The sequence below is a fragment of the Hylobates moloch genome, unplaced genomic scaffold (assembly GCF_009828535.3).
Source record: "Hylobates moloch isolate HMO894 unplaced genomic scaffold, HMol_V3 SCAFFOLD_5, whole genome shotgun sequence".
Taxonomy (NCBI): Eukaryota; Metazoa; Chordata; class Mammalia; order Primates; family Hylobatidae; genus Hylobates; species Hylobates moloch.
In genome coordinates, this window is record NW_026652280.1 from 102,946,142 (window position 1) to 102,963,864 (window position 17,723).

The 17,723-nt window shown below is 43.4% G+C and overlaps 1 protein-coding gene across 1 annotated transcript; it reads left to right on the forward strand.

The window, feature by feature from the left end:
* The first annotated feature begins 10,342 nt into the window (after positions 1-10,342).
* On the forward strand, positions 10,343-15,894 carry TCHH (trichohyalin). Its single transcript, XM_032154596.2, is given in 3 exon segments — positions 10,343-10,480; positions 11,345-13,670; positions 13,673-15,894. Coding segments are annotated over 3 exon segments (4,455 nt in total). The 3' UTR covers positions 15,664-15,894.
* Positions 15,895-17,723: the final 1,829 nt, after the last annotated feature.

The window sequence follows — 17,723 nt, forward strand, 5'->3', positions numbered from 1 at the left end:
GAGGGAGGGCCGCCCCCAGCCCACTCTCATGGTCCACACTGCTGGGGGAAAGGGAAAGGAAATCAACAACTCCCAAATCCCAGACTGCACAGTAATTTTAGCCTCCTAAGGTTTGCCTTTCCATCCCGTGTTGGCTTGCCCCACTCTAAAGTGTTGATGAAATGTCGCTTGACAGTTTAGAGAAACTTAGTAGAGACGAAAACAAAGCCCAGAACAAAAATTGAACTTGAATTACCATCTCAAAAACGAAGCTGATGGAGTATGTGATAAAGTGAATGTACATGCATATATATATATACATATACATATATATAGATACATATATATATATATCTCAGTATGTTCATATGCATATAGGCATTACATGTATATGTATGTAGATATATGCATGTCTGTATATGTAAGATGTATACTTTTCTAAGACAAAATGGAACATGATTTCTCTTTTGTTCTAGTTTCTCTGAAACCCCAGCTGGAAAAATGTAAACTATGTATGCATATAAGTATATGCTTCGTGTGTACATATGTATGTATTACACATATATTTATACCAATCATCTGCATCACTCTCCTCAGTGTTGATGTCAACATGCGATGGCAACTGACAAAGTGAGATGGTAGTTCTGGCTGGTCTGCAATATGAGTGGGAAAGCCATGTTTTTGGTGAGCACTAAGAAATAATTCTCTTTATTAGTTAACATTAAAATTCTTTTTGTGACCTCAGAATATCTCTGGATTTTCACTCATCGACTGACTCTGAGCCACATCATCTATAATTTGCTGTTAGTGTGAACACAACTGTAGCATTTTTCTTGTATCTACATCATTATCCACATTGGAGAATGTTTTCTACCTCATAATAATCATTTGCCTCATTTAAGAACACTGATTGCCTACACTTTTTGTATAGAAATAGAATTTGATTTCAGAATGTATACTTAGTGAGACTGAGTGCCCAGGAACACTTTTGGAATCATTGATCAGACATTGCACTTCTGTGATTATTCACTTTTATAGATTTACTCAGTCTTTAGAATTTGTCTATGATTTGTCAGAGAAAAATGGTGATAGCCATGGAAATGGGGAGTGAAGAAGTGCTGCTCAGTTGTGGCTCAGCCATTCCCCGTGGCCTCTGCCCTTTGACATCCTTGAGCTACTCTTCAGCTCTGGAAGTTGTGGACAAACCATAGGAATGCTTGTGTGTGTCTGGTAGAGTGACTGCGGATGACAGGCCCTGGCTATTGATTGATTGTGCATCAATTTAGCAAACTCACTTTCTCATTCCTTTTTTTTTTTTTCTGAGATGGAGTCTCGCTCTGTCACCCACGCTGGAGTGCAGTGGCATGATCTCGGCTCACTGCAACCTTCGTCTCCCAGGTTCAAGCAATTCTCCTGCCTCAGCCTCCCAAGTAGCTGGGACTACAGGCATGCGCTACCACACCTGGCTAATTTTTGTATTTTTAGTAGAGATGGGGTTTCACCATCTTGGCCAGGCTAATCTCGAACTGCTGACCTCAAGTGATCCACCCGCCTGGGTCTCCCAGAGTGCTGAGATTACAGGCATGAGCAACTGTGCCCAGCCCATTTCCTCATTCCTGATGGCCTGTATACATGTCTGCACTTTGAATTCTCCTTCAAACCAGTTGTAATGTCTTATTGTTTCCCTCACAAATTGAATTAGTTTAATAACATTTTTTAACACATGTTAAAAAAAAAAAAAGAAGAAGAAGAAAAGATGAGTTCTCTTTCATAAGCCATTGAATACATGTGGGCAAAACCAGTTCACTTACCCTCTCCTAGGCTGATGCCCCAGGCAGTTTCCTCACTGAGGCAAATTCTACTTATTCAAATCCTTATTTGAATAATAGTAGCAGAGGAAGTTCAGGCTGGCTCAGATGATTCTCTTGGAATTGCTTTTAAGATACAGATAGGAAACCAGTCCCATGGCAAAAATCATTTCTCCAACCTCTATTTTTAATCTCTAAAAAACCGCACTGATCAGGCCAGTGTAGGAAGAAGTAGGATATTAATTTTAATATTAATGACTGCTCTTGCCTTCCTCATCCTCACTCCCACCTGTTTTGTCCCAACAATCTAGCCAATCATTCAGTACTTTCAGAAAGATTTTTAAAAATAAAATTGTACCCTCTCTCCATCTTATGGCTTATTGCTACTTCTCTCAAGTGTTCCTTTTCTACTCCATCTCTTCTTCCCAATCCTGCTATCAAAAACTGACTTCTTCTAAACTCTTACAGAGCTACTTTCTAGTCATGGCATTTGCATATAGTCTTGTATATGACAAATAAATGCAATTCATTCGTTCTTTCAATTAACAATTATTTCCTGAGGGCCTGCTCTCTGTCACTGGGAACACAACAGCAAACAAAACGAAGTGGAACCTGCTTTCATGGAACCTACATCTTACTGTATTCAATTCCATTCTTCCTGAATGGATGGATGGTTGAAATCAACCTTCTCTTCTGCAAGGCCAACCCTTGAAAGGATCAAGGCGACATGGCCCTTTGCCAAACAGTGATAAAGTCTCCACTATAGTCTGACAGTTCAACTATCTTTTTCTCAAACTATCTTTTTCTCAAAATATGCTTTGCCCATTCCTACTCCCCATCTTTCCTCACACTGCCTGGAATGCCTCCGTTTCACTTGGCCTGCCTGAAATCCAGTCACCCTATCCAGAACAACTCCCATCTCCTCCCTGAAGCCTTCCTACACCACTTTACCCAGCAGTAGTCTCTTTCTCCTTGTAGAGGACTTGTGGATTATAACTGAATGTCACAACTATATCATACCTTCTGAATGCCTTGAACAGGTCTTTTCCAATGCTCTATACTCTTTCTCCCTCCATTTATCAGGTTCTTAATGAAAGTTCTTGATTAGCTAATTAGCAAGGCAGTGTGAACATTCATGGAACAGATGAGGATAAATTATTTAGATTGATGAAATCAGTATCTAGGGCTTGTATTCAGAGACTTTCAAAGAGTTTTGAGCCTTGTAAAACACAACAAAAGAGACTTTAAAGACTAATTTTGAAATGTTGGCCCTGAAAGTATGGATTACATTTATATTAGAATAACTGAATTTTGACTCATGAGAAGTTGTAATTATTCCCCATTTGTCATATCTATAGGATGTGGTTCACTTCAAAGATCAAATTTGTGCTGCCAAAAGCATTTGTTTTTTATAATTTAGGAAATACTCTCAAAGAGCTGGTTGTAGATGAGCTATTAGTGGTTCACCCTCTGCCCAGAGCTAACAGTGAGCCCACTGAGAGCCCAGAGCCAGGCTGGGCTTAGTCAGACACCCAGAGAAGCAGCACCCACAGCACTCTTCATCTGCAGATAAGGAAGAGCCTCAGAAAAAATCTGTAAAGTTCTAATCATACATCTGACAAAATAGTCAAAAGACTAACACTTATTGTACAACCACTTTAGTGACTGTTAAGGTTTTTTAAGGGTCATTTAACTTTATCACACTTAAAAAATTTTATTAAAAATGTATTAAGTGCCGAGTATCCTGCCAGGTACAATATAAGCTGAGTAAATAAAATACATTATCGTCTTCTCTTTATTTCATCTCCTTCTCTTGGAATCAAACTTTTATTTTAGATGATTCTATGTATTTAATTTGCAATAGGTAACATTCACATGGTTTAAATATTAAAAAGTATAAGAAAGTATACAGTAAAAAGGCACTTCCCCACCCCTCTCCCTATAGGTAACCACTGTTGTTAGGTTTGTTTGTTTTCCTAATTCTTACAAAATATTATAGCATGTACAAGAAAATACCAATATGCAGTCTTATTTTTGGAATTAAACCTTTCTTACCATAACATATCCCACTTCAAATCATCGGGAGGTAGGGTGGAGTGCCTCCTGCTACCATGAACAATGCCTACAGTAGAACAGAGGGCTCAGTAAATGCTTATGAACAAAGAGAGACTCACTGAGAGAAGAACCAAGAAGGACACAGCCTATTTTCTGCTTCTTTACCAATACTACTATGAACTCAATCAGATCCTCACTTGAGGGAAAGGGACACAGACCTTGACTAGTTCCCCTTGAGGTCTCTTCATCCCTATCCTATTTCCCTACCTGAGATTAAATGGTTTTGAGAGTGGGATGGGAAAAGAGAAATTTAAAAAGAGAAGAGAAGAGGAAATAAAGAAAGGAAAGAAACTGAAAGAAAGATGCTGAGGAAGAAGGGGAAGGCAGAGCTCCAGAGAAGCACGCACCACTCTGAGAGGAAGGATCAGAAGGAGGGAGACCAAAACACTCAACACTGCCATCCACCCTACTGCCTTGTTCCACTGCCATCCTTACTTCAGGGACAGAGTAGGATTCATGGTGCTGAAACACCCAAGATTAGGACTGAATAATTATATCATGACATGAAGCAGTTATAGGATGTCTGGGTCTGAAGAAAACATTTCAAGCTAGACTGGCACATGCCTGCCTATGCTCTTTTCCACATTTGGGAGGCCATGGCCTTTATTCCCACACCCCAATTATATGTATTATGTGTGAAGCCTCAGTTCCAACCTTTTTATGGTATGCCTTTTTGTCAGAAGCAAAATCTCTTCAAAAACATTTTTTTTCAGTTCTTCACACAAATCCTCTTATCCCAAAGAGTAACTTACAATTCTATTAGAACCACATCTAAGTCCAAGAAAAATCTGGAATGTCACACAGCACCTCTACACTTGAGGAGCTATGGCCCTTCTTTTATACTGCAGTTGAAAACCTCTTTATAACAGACACCATAAAGCCTCTATGGCCCAGTGAAAGATACCTGCTTCCTTAATTCACAGTATTAGACAAATGACAAAAATTCATTTGTACCATTTAGTGTGTCTCCGTGAAACTGAGGAGCTGCTGGTTGGGATAAAGATATTGTTATTGAACAGAGAATACAAATCGCTTGAAATCTATAACCAGCTTAACAACAAAGACAGCCAGAAGTCCTCTGCTACTCTGGGTGAGAGCAGGACCAGGCAAATAGTAGAAATGCCCTCCCTGGCACCCATGCCCAGTCACCCTGCATGACATGATGTAAGATGAAAGCATCTGCTGACTCTCAGAGGTATAATTACCACCAGGGTGGGGGTGTAATTAAAGTAAGGGTAATTTACCTTAAAGAAGATAAAAATTAAGGATTATTAATGATCATAATAATTAGCTCTTTTATATCTAAGAATCACAAAATGCTTTACAAGCTGCAATTATCACAGCTCCCCTCTGAGGAAGGGATTCATATCTTACAGTTCCTCATTTAACAGTGGGATGAAGCAATGGGCATCAGGGAAGGCAGAGGGAGGTGGAGTACTGCCTCCTCTGTCATCTGTCCTGTAAGTGGTGAAACTAGAAAGAGGCCCCAGAAGGGCTGACTCTTATTAAGGTGAGTACCTTCATCCCCAAGCCATCATGCAAACAGATAGTCCATCCCAGAACAAGTGATTCATCTCATTCTGGCCTGTTGGCCATTTAAACTGCCACAATGCAATAAAATTACATATCAGCAAGCATTTTTTAAAACATCTAGTAGAAATAAAAGATACAGCACTATCTTCAAGGAACTTAAAACCTAATTGAGAAGACAAAACAAGCACCCATTAAACTGGAGAAGAATATGAAAATTACACATTAACTAGTACTAGATTGTATGATGCTGACTATGTATGCTGTGAGGGAAAAATTTTAATTGAAAGATCATTGCGTGTAAAGGTCAAAGAAGGTTTTGGAGAGGAGATGGAACTTCTCTGGGGCCTAAAAGAAATTATATTAGGTTTTAGACTGACAGAGGTGAGGTCCAGGAGGTAGGTCAATGAATAAAAATAAACGATAGGAAAACTTGAAAGATTTAACACATAATTTTTTTAAGAAGTCTTTGATGGAGAGGTGTTTGAAGTACCTTACATTTATTCAAAGCCATGTAGAATCACCCTACTTTGAACATTTTCCCATCGTAGTTCATGCTGGGTTCTGGAGAAGTCCGTTAGGCTAAAGATGACAATAGAACCTTCTCTGCTTTATCTAAATTTTCATTCTGGAAGTTATCCAGTTGAGCTGAGTCAGGGCCTGGGCCAGGTAAATGCCACAGGATGTCAAATCTATTCTCTTCTTTTCCAGGGTTCTAACAGGAAAGAATAGGAAGTGAGCCCTTGAATGAGATAAAGACCAGGAAAATCCAATACTCTTGGTCCTTTATGTGTTTGTTTGTTAATCCAACAAAGCCCCACCCCTAAAGATTTCAAAAGTGACAAGCCTTCATATTGATATAATATTAAAGCATCTAAGTGATATAAATTTTATTTTCTTTTTTCAATTCCTCTGTAATAAAGAACTCAAGTCTCAACGTCAAGTGCCAGGATAATACTATAGCTATGCTCTGGACTGATAAAGAAGGGCATTCTTGCAGAAATGGAGCAGGGGCACCCAGGTCATTCCTGGGCCAGTCAGTAGTATTCTCTGACCTTTCAGTGTCTCAGTCTCCAGTCTTAAAAAAGAGTGATATTGGAGCTTTTTGTATGGAGATCTTTCAGATTATAACAATATTTTTATTTTTTAATGGTCTACAGAAAAGGAACACTACTACATTACAAGAATTCCCAGTTGGTCTTAAATAAAAATAGACTGAACCAATTTGTTAGGATTTGATATAATTTTCTATATTCTTTAGCATTTACCAACATTTTGAAAAACTAGAAAGCCATGGAAACTATTTCCCTGTCCAAACCTTATGTCACAGACTCCTTTTAAAATGATATTCTCAAATAATGACAGTGTGTAAAATAAAAGAATATTATGTAGCAATGAAGCTACTTCACTAGGAGAATTTCAAACTTGATTTTGGATTTAGCATATGAATCTATTTTACAACCTTTCCGATGATGGACCAAGAGCAGGGAGGCCAATTCTCTTAGGTTTATGCAGGTTTTTAAATATTTTCCTTTATGCTGGACTGACTTTAAATAAAAGTGGGTAGGAGAACCATCACTGAATTTAAGATCTAGCTTCATTCAGAGACAAGAAAGAGTTTTTCTGTTATAATAAATGCAATTTGGGGTATTTTTTCAAGGCTGTTCAAAAGCATGGGGATGGGGAGAATTGCCATTCCAACTATAATTTTTGAATGGTTAATGCTACTTTTCCCTTTATTTTCACGGAACCTAAAAATTTCCAGTTCCCTTTTGGGTTTATTCACTATAGGAAAGTAATGGAGTCATGCAAATGCATCCCATCACCTGAGCTGAGGTTTCCCAATAGATCACACACACGAGGATACAAACAAAAGCAGACATAAGACAGTCCTTGCCCAGGTTATTCCTTGAAGAACACTCATACAAAAGGCTATTGCCCTCTGTGAGAGAGTGAGCTTCCATGATCACATGATTGCAGTGTGGTCAGTGCTTATGATGGTCCTATCTTAGAATCCAAAGAGTAAGAGAGCTGCATAAAACCCTAAAAAGAAGGGGAAAAATGAGAAGTCTTCACCCTTCACCAAGGAATTGCCACATCAAGTTTGCTAATTGAGCCCAAGAAATAGTGACAGTTCTGACAATCCTAGGAAAACCACTAAATCGTAGACTTCAGTGTTGAAGTCCTTAAGAGGCAGAAATTAGCCTTGCTTATAATTGTCTTCCCATTCCCTGTCACTTCTACCTTCCTCTGTACCCCACATCTGGGATGGCAGCAAGTGAGGGGGCAAATAGAGTTCAACTCAATTATCATTTGGACCAATCTGCACATAAAGAAGTAGCCACCAAGATTTAGATTCCAAATGTTTGCTCACGCCATTGAAGGACGCTTCAGTTGCCTCAAAATTCAGAAAACCAATACTTGCCTCTGTTGGACAAAGGAGGAGACAAAAGTGCAGAGAAGCCATTGAATCGTTTAATAGTCTTCATAAATTATGAACCAAAGTTTCATATAGTCTGAAATGTAAGGAAGGAAGTCACTGACAACCACGAATAAAATCCAATTCCTTACAATAAAACAGCACTGAAATTTGCAAATGATCAACCAGATTGAGAAAGCCCTGATGGATATAATGGGCTAGAATAACCAATTACCTCAATGTACTTCCAGGAGAAGCAGACTCAAGTGTTTAGGTGTCATAACCATTAGTAACTTAGGCTGAGCAGGATGATTATATCTACAATAATGCATTACACCAGCTCTTTTCCCCCAGGGGCATCAATATGCTAATGAGAAAACTAATGAACAAACTTCATTTAGGTTTAATGTCTCCAAGAATGAAATTTCACAGATTTCAAGTTTTCTTATGAACGGTTTAATAAAAATATATTTCTAAGGTACCCTTCCAAACTTTACTGAGGAGGCAGTCCCCAATCTGTAGGAAAACCATCATAAAACCCGGGAGACAAACGTAAAAATTTTTCCCACCTGCATTTTTAGAGAAGAAACTAACCAATTCTTTATATCTCTCTCATTGCCCTAGAATTGAAGCAACTGCTTCTGGCAGGGCTTATGAGCAGCTCACCATGGACTGTCACATCCCATGGAGAAATTAATTGGTTTTCATCACTTTATTTCAAAGTTTCTGCTTAATCCCAAACTAGAGATTGTATCTTTTATAAAGCAAATGGCTTAGAGTTTACTCCTTTGTAATGAAGTAATAATCAATTAAGATTGTGAACATTTAATACCTTTGTTTTATTATTTAATTTAGTTTTAACAATTAAAGAAAATTGGAGATTCTGCCAAATATTCTACCGTACCATGTTAGGTGGGGCCAGTACCCTGTCAGGAGGCAAGGTCTGTGAACCTCGTGCCAAATAGCTACGTGAGCAAATAGTGAGATAAACAAGCCATTTGTGGAGACAGAGGTGGAGCTGGGCTTGGTTAGGAATGAATCAGGCCATCCCACAGAGTGGGTGTCTCCTTCCCAAGTTGCTTTCCAGGGCACAATTAAAACCCCTATAAAAGGCCCAGCTCCCAGTTACCCAGTACACTTGCCTGTGGTGTCAGCGAGCATTCGACTTCTTCCTCTGGTGAAGTAGGTAAGTCCCATTCTGTGGGATAGTGGTCTTCTTTATGATTCTCCATTTTTATAGCTATTTCAGATGTTGGGATATGGGGGGAGGTTCTATGTGCCAGATATCAGTATTTTGCAGGGATAAATAAACTTTCACTAACTCTATCCCATCTTCTTATGGTTGGAGCCATCACTTGAACTGAAGCGTGACCCTTCTCCCTGGGCTCTGAACTCTATACTTTTGCACATCAAGGATGATCATGTGTGGCTCTGACAGGGTTCATCTTCCTAAAAACTGCTATCTCAAAAGTTTGCCAGCCCTCTGTTCTCTTTTACGTTGGTTCTACCTAATATGGGCCATCTTCATACAGGCACAGCATTTAAGGTATTGGAGTTGAGAAGTACATAAAGAAGTTAGCTAGATGAACCACTACACTTATCCCACCAGCAAAGCCATTCCATGTATTCTTATAACATTGATCTACTGCTGGCTAATGTTTTATAAAAAGCCAAGATTCCAGTGATGCATTTGGGTTTAACAAAACCAATATCATTCACAGTTTTCTGGATTCAGTTTGGTTTAGAAAGGACCTCTCAGAAGCTTTCAATACTTCGATATCCGAATATCTGTACTATATCTGAGTTGAGGCAGGTAATGTACAGTCTCTGTTTTCTGCATGTGTGTATCTGAATGTTACAATGCCATCTTTTGACTAGGAAGAAGTACTATTTAATCTTCGAATTGCTGACTTACGAATTACATTCTGTAAGAGTTCCTAAATCCTTTATGGACTGTAATGTTGAGGAATCATTCATATTCCCTTTTCATTGTTCTATTTTCACCAACTCTTTTGCTGACACGGCCTCTACCCACTTTAAGATACTCTCAAGTTTTCCTTCACCTTTTGGCTTTTACCTGTCCTCTTTGCTCAACTTTAAAGGAAGATGTGTAGAAATATATAAAATTTTAATTTCTGCACTCCTCTCTTTATTTTCTACTCTGAAATACGGTAGAGAGCTGGAAGAAAGAGAGAAGAAAATGACATAGATAATCCACATTGGGTGGACAATCAAAAGCTGACAACAGGATAGTCTGAAGATGATTCCCTGGCTTGGAATTTCTCAGGATCGCTCTTTCTCTTTCTGATACAATATTCAAAGTTTAAAATGCTCTGAAAGTCCAGGTTGAAAATACTGCTATAAATCCAAATTATTTAGGGATCTGCCTGAAATAGTGTGAATGAAGCCTTCCCAAGAGCAGAAACGGAATTTTGATTCTGGATCTTATTTTATTGTTCTAGGTTTACTTGAACTTGAAGGAAAGAAAAAAATGTCTCCACTTCTGAGAAGCATCTGTGACATCACTGAAATTTTCAATCAATATGTCTCACATGATTGTGATGGAGCAGCATTAACTAAGAAAGACCTGAAGAACCTCCTTGAAAGGGAATTTGGAGCTGTGCTTCGGGTAAGAACTAACAAGAAAATGAGATCTACTGACTTGAGGCTATGAGATTTATTCTCAGAGGAGACAAGAGCAAGGAATGGTGGCTTTATATTCATTTTACACCACAACAGGTCTACACTACATCCCCCATTCATTTCTGAGTCAAAAGGTACTTACTTGACATTGTAGTCTGAATAATAAAGTATTTCATGTACTTGATGGCATGGCCATGTGAACGAGCTCTTCATGGGACATTACCACAAAAGATGTCAAATCAAACTAGACTTGGAGGAACTTAAATTTGTTTCCAAATTTCAAAACTGAGATCAGCCTGATCTCTACTAAAATGCTGCTACCCGTAAATGTTTTGTTCTGTTTTCTAATATGGAATAGAAACCAAATCAAGAATACTGCCTGCTTCAGACAGAAATGGCTACTGCAAATCTTCATAAATTTCTATTGTATCTCTCTCAAGGATGAGTTCATTCTTTCTCAATTAAAGAGAACTTGTGTTATTCTTTCTTGATGTTGAGTAGCTTTGTTAATTTTACACACAAGTTAACAATGTTGTTTTGAATCTTCACCACAATCTCTGCCTCTAAGGTGCGCAGGCTTATCTGCTATTCTACTTTGTGTCTCTCTTCCTGCATCCTTCAGTTTGATCAGCACTAAATTACGAGATGCAAAAATTTCAAACGAATATATGCTTTAAAGTGAGGGTTCACATTTTACATGGGGACAAGACTTGATACACACTGGACATTTTTCTAATTGCTCTGAATGTCTCTTGAATGTCAGCATAGCATAAAATATATCATGTGTGAATACAATTTTACCACCTGTAAATAGTGCATTGTGAAATTTTTGTTTTCACCATTTTTATAGAGACCACATGACCCCAAGACGGTAGATCTGATCCTGGAACTTCTGGATCGTGACTGTAATGGGCGTGTCGATTTCAACGAATTCCTCCTATTTATTTTCAAAGTGGCTCAAGCTTGTTACTATGCTCTTGGCCAGGCCACGGGACTGGATGAGGAGAAGCGAGCCCAGCGTGACGGAAAGGAGAGCCTGTTACAAGATCGCAGGCAAGAAGAAGACCAAAGGAGATTCGAGCCCCGGGACAGACAACTGGAAGAAGAACCTGGGCAACGACGCAGGCAGAAGAGGCAGGAACAGGAGAGGGAGCTCGCTGAGACAGAGGAGCAAAGTGAGAAAGAACAGCGACTTGAGCAGCGCGACAGGCAGCGCCGCGACGAGGAGCTGTGGCTGCAAAGGCGAGAATGGCAAGAACAGGAAGAGCGCCGTGCAGAGGAAGAGCAGCTGCAGAGGTGCAAGGGTCACGAAACTGAGAAGTTTCCAGACGAAGAGCAACAGCGAAGGCGGGAGCTGCAGGAGCTGAGGAGGGAGCGCCACGAGAAGCAGCAGCAAAGGCGAGAGCGGCAAGAGAGAGTGCTCCAGGAGGAAGAGGAGAAAGAGTGGAGGAAGCGCGAGAGAGTGCTCCGGAAGGAAGAAGAGAAGCTGCAGGAAGAGGAGCCGCAGCGGCAAAGAGAGCTCCAGGAGGAAGAAGAGCAGCTACAGAAGCTGGAGCGGCAAGAGCTGAAGAGGAAGCGCCAGGAGGAAGAGCAGCAGCAGCAAAGGCTGAGGCGCGAGCAGCAACTAAGGCGCGAGCAGGAGAAGAGGCGCGAGCAGCAGGAGGAGAGGCGCGAGCAGCAGGAGGAGAAGCGCGAGCAGCAGCTCAGGAGCGAGCAGTTGGAGAAGAGGCGCGAGCAGCAGCTGAGGCGCGAGCAGGAGGAGGAGAGGCTCGAGCAGCAGCTGAGGCGCGAGCAGGAGGAGGAGAGGCACAAGCAGGAGAGGCGCGCGCGGCTGAAGCGCGAGCAGGAGGAGAGGCGCGAGCAGCGGCTGAAGCGCCAGGAGGAGGAAGAGAGGCTCGAGCAGCGGTTGAGGCGCGAGCAACTAAGACGCGAGCAGGAGGACAGGCGTGAGCAGGACGAAGAGAGGCGTGAGCAGCTGCTGAAGCGCGAGGAGGAGCGGCTCCAGCAGGAGGAGAGCCGCGATCAGCGGCTGAAGCGCGAGCAGGAAGAGAGGCTCGAGCAGCGACTGAAGCGCGAGGAGGAGGAGAGACTCGAGCAGGAGGAGAGGCGCGAGCTGCGGCTGAAGCGCGAGGAGCAGGAGGAGAGGCGCCAGCAGCAACTAAGGCGCGAGCAGCAGGAAAGGCGCGAGCAGCGGCTGAAGCGCGAGGAGGAGGAAGAGAGGCTCGAGCAGCGGCTGAAGCGCGAGCATGGGGAAGAGAGGCGCGAGCAAGAGCTGGCTGAGGAGAAGCAGGAACAGGCCCGGGAGCGGATTAAGAGCCGCACCCCGAAGTGGCAGTGGCAGCTAGAAAGCGAGGCCGACGCACGGCAAAGCAAAGTCTACTCGAGGCCCCGCAAGCAGGAAGGGCAGAGCCAAGAGCAGGAGGAGAAGAGGCGGCACCGGGAGCGTGAGCTGCAATGGCAGGAGGAGGAACGGGCTCACCCGCAGCAGCAGGAAGAGGAGCAGCGCCGGGATTTCACATGGCAGTGGCAGGCGGAGGAAGAGAGCGAGAGGGGCCGTCAGAGGCTGTCCGCCAGGCCCCCATTGCGCGAACAGCGGGAGAGGCAGCTGAGGGCCGAGGAGCGCCAGCAGCGGGAACAACGGTTTCTCCAGGAGGAGGAGGAGAAGGAGCAGCGGCGCCGCCAGCGACGCGAGAAGGAGAAAGAGCTGCAGTTCCTGGAGGAAGAGGAGCAGCTCCAGCGGCGGGAGCATGCCCAACAGCTCCTGGAGGAGGAGGACGGCCTCCAGGAGGATCAGGAGAGGAGGCGAAGCCAGGAGCAGCGCCGCGACCAAAAATGGAGGTGGCAACTAGAAGAAGAAAGGAAGAGACGCCGCCACACGCTGTACGCCAAGCCAGCCCTACGAGAGCAGCTGAGGAAGGAACAGCAGCTGCTGCAGGAGGAGGAGCTGCAGAGAGAGGAGCGCGAGAAGAGAAGGCGCCAGGAGCAGGAGAGACAATACCCCGAGGAAGAGCAGCTGCAGCAGGAGGAAGAGCAGCTGCTGAGAGAGGAACGGGAGAAAAGAAGACGCCAGGAGCGGGAAAGGCAATATCGGGAGGATGAGGAGCTGCAGCAGGAGGAAGAGCAGCTCCTGGGAGAGGAACGGGAGAAGAGAAGGCGCCAGGAGCTGGAGAGGCAATATTGAGAGAGGAACGGGAGAAGAGAAGGCGCCAGGAGCTGGAGAGGCGACATCGGGAGGAAGAGGAGCTGCAGCAGGAGGAAGAGCAACTGCTGAGAGAGGAACGGGAGAAAAGAAGGCTCCAGGAGCTGGAGAGGCAATACCGCGAGGAAGAGGAGCTGCAGCAGAAGGAAGAGCAGCTGCTGAGAGAGGAACAGGAGAAAAGAAGGCGCCAGGAGCGGGAGAGGCAGTATCAGGAGGAGGAAGAGCTTCAGCGCCAGGAGAGGAAGCGGCGATACCGGGATGAGGATCAGCGCAGTGATCTGAAATGGCAGTGGGAACCAGAAAAAGAAAATGCAGTTCGTGATAACAAGGTTTACTGCAAACGTAAAGAGAATGAACAGTTCCGGCAGTTGGAAGATTCCCAGGTGCGCCACAGACAATCCCAGCAAGATCTGCAGCACCTGCTAGATGAACAGCAAGAGCGAGATCGTGAGCAAGAGAGGAGGCGCTGGCAGCAGCGCGACAGGCATTTCCCAGAGGAAGAACAGCTGGAGCGAGAAGAGCAAAAGGAAGCCAAAAGGCGCGACAGGAAGTCCCAAGAGGAAAAGCAGTTGCTGAGAGAGGAAAGAGAAAAGAGACTCCGTCAAGAGACAGACAGAAAATTCCGCGAGGAGGAACAGCTGCTCCAGGAAAGGGAGGAACAGCAGCTGCGCCGCCAAGAGCGTGACAGAAAATTCCGCGAAGAGGAACTGCGCCGTCAGCAACAAGAGAGAAAATTCCTCGAGGAGGAACAGCGGCTGCGCCGCCAGGAACGGGAGAGAAAATTCCTTAAGAAGGAACAGGAGCTGCGCCGCCCGGAGCGCGAGCAACAGCTGCGTCAGGACCCCGACAGAAAATTCCGCGAGGAGGAACAGCTGCGCCAGGAGAGAGAGGAACAGCAGCTGAGCCAAGAGCTTGACAGAAGATTCCCTGAAGAGGAACAGCAGGTGCGCCGCCAGGAACGAGAGAGAAAATTCCTGGAGGAAGAACAGCAGCTGCGCCGCCAGGAGCGCCAACAACAGCTGCGCCGAGAGCGCGACAGAAAATTCCGCGAAGAGGAACAGCTGCTCCAGGAAAGGGAAGAACAGAAGCTGCACCGCCAAGAGCGTGACAGAAAATTCCTAGAGGAGGAACAGCAGCTGCGCCGCCAGGAGCGCGAACAGCAACTCCGCCATGACCGCGACAGAAAATTCCACGAAGAGGAACAGCTGCTCCAGGAAAGGGAAGAACAGCAGCTGCACCGCCAAGAGCGTGCCAGAAAATTCCGCGAAGAGGAACAGCAGCTGCGCCGCCAGGAACTGGAGAGAAAATTCCGTGAGGAGGAACAGCTGCGCCAAGAAACGGAGGAAGAGCAGCTGCGCCGCCAAGAACGCGACAGAAAATTCCTAGAGGAAGAGCAGCTTCGTCTGGAAAGGGAAGAACAGCAGCTGCGCCGCCAGGAGCGCGACAGAAAACTCCGCGAGGAGGAACAGCTCCGCCAGGAGAGGGAGGAACAGCAGCTGCGCAGCCAAGAGCGTGACAGAAAATTCCGCGAGGTGGAACAGCTCCGCCAGGAGAGGGAAGAACAGCAGCTGCGCCGCCAACAGCGTGACAGAAAGTATCGCTGGGAAGAAGAGCAGCTCCAGCTTGAGGAACAAGAAGAGCAGAGGCTGCGGCAGGAGCGAGACCGGCAGTACTGGGCGAAGGAGCAGTTTGCCGCGCAGGAGAAGAGTCGTCGTCAGGAACAGGAACTATGGCAAGAAGAAGAGCAGAAACGTCCCCAGGAACGGGAAAGGAAATTACGGGAAGAACACATCCGCCGCCAGCAGGAGGAGGAACAGAGGCGCCGCCAAGTCGGGGAGACACAATCCCAAGAAGGGAAGGGCCATGGGCGGCTTCTAGAGCCCGGCACTCATCAGTTTGCCGGCGTCCCAGTGCGCTCCAGCCCTCTCTATGAGTACATCCAAGAGCAGAGATCTCAATACCGCCCTTAAGAGATGTTGCCAATATCCTGACACCTGCCAAAGCTTCGAGCACGGGAAAATGAGAAACACTGGGTACCAAGTGATAACCGAGATGTTTCTGGTTGTGGGAAAACTCTCTGATATTAGAATGTCTTTTCTTCCAAAATCTTAAACTACGCTCATTTTATGTACTTTGTACTCCTGCTTTTTATTCTTCCTCAAGTAGTTCTTTACTGCAAGATGTCTTTCTTTTGCTCTTTGATGCAGATGTGGTGTGCATTTAAAAAATATAAAAATCATTTAATTTCTTTAAGAAATTTTGTTTGAGGAACATGTTCATTTATTGCTTTGAGAAATAACAAGAATAATAGGATGATTTCAGATTCTAAACAATGGGTTCGTTTGTTTAATGACTGACCCATCTTGTGGAAAGTGCAGATACTTTTAATGTTCAAGTTGCTATTTCTTCTTGAACCTAAGTTGATCATTGCCTCCAAACAGCATTTCATCTTTTGTGGCATGATTAGCACAAATTCCAGGTAACTAAATTTTTATAACCCTTGAATAGTGCAGGGGGAGTGACCTCTGCATAAAAACTTGCTGTGAAATCAGCCCATTACTGGAAGAAATATCTGTTAAGAATAGGTTTAGCTTTGAAGATTTAGAATTCAAATTAGATTTCCTTTTACACTCAACTCCACTTAAACACATAATCTTAAGAAATAATGAGGTGTTTCTCAATTTCAGAGTTCAAATTTTAAAACTATGTCTGTTGTAGTCTACAGTGTTCATTCTACTTCCCCAAGTTTTCATGAGTTTGAGAATATTACGAACATTTGTTAATTTTAGCATATTAGAAGGAAGCTGCTCAGAATCCCATAAACATCTGTCTTACTCTAGGGCCAATAAGAGATCACATAGAGCATGTTGGGGGTGTAAAAGGGAAAAATGTGTGAACATAGGGGCAAATATCTAGAGGCCCTTTGAGAAGACCCATTTGCCCACAATCATTTGAGGCCTATTGATAATACCTTAGATATATTCTTGTTGAAATAATTGGACTGTGAAAAATTAATAATAAAAGTTTGGCAAGTAACTACTTTTGTCTGTTTTAACTCTGCATCAATCATAACTCAAGATCTCATGGTCTGGAAACTAACACAAGTTCCCAATCACATAAGGGCATTTTGTTACTTATCTATGTCCAAATATGAAAAAAGAGGGGAGTGAATTCTTTGTTTCCCGCCCCCCCCCTTTTTTTTTTTTTTTTGCAGTTAGGCTGAACTCTATTTCCATCCCCACACTGAGATTCTCTTCCAGAGTGTTTTTGTTCTTGACCCCACAGCTTTCTATGCCATTTCTTGCAGCAACTCACTGGTCATGACAAATACTGGTGCTCCCAATATTTGTTAATATTTCCTTTAGAGAATGCAGCAACTTCTTAGTCTCTGATGTCTGATGAGCCAATGATAGAAAATGGCCTGAAACTTCAGATCAGCACTATAAAAACTGTAGATGTCCTGTTAATTTAAGCAACATAATCCATGAGGTGACTGAGTCAGAAGGTACTTAATAGTAATCAGGCTGAAGTATCAAATTACTATCTTGTTAGATAATAATTTACTACAGTTTACTAACTAGAAATAAGCCCAAGAAGGCCCTGATCAAAACAATATCATTTCTAAGATCATGATGAGAAGATGCCCTAAAGTTATAGTCACTCAACATTTTGATCAGTGGTGGAGACAAGCTAAGCTTATAGCTCCTGAGTATCATTCTGATAGAGTAAGATGGCATTTTCTTCAAGAAGCACAGCCTCTCTCTTTCTCTCACTTTAACAAATGGCAGATGCCCACCAAAGACATAACCTGGGAATCCCCTGACATTGTCTTGGAATTTCATCTCTTTCAAATGATTTCTAACTGCAAAACTATTTTTCCCCTAAAGTATACTCTTTCTTACTTAAAGACCTTCAAAGAAATTCTGGAAGAGCTTCACTGACTTTCTTCAGGACCCTCTATGGGTACTCATTCAAGAGCCTCCTTATAAATGCCCAGCCTCAGGATACCACTGAAATATACACTTCATCA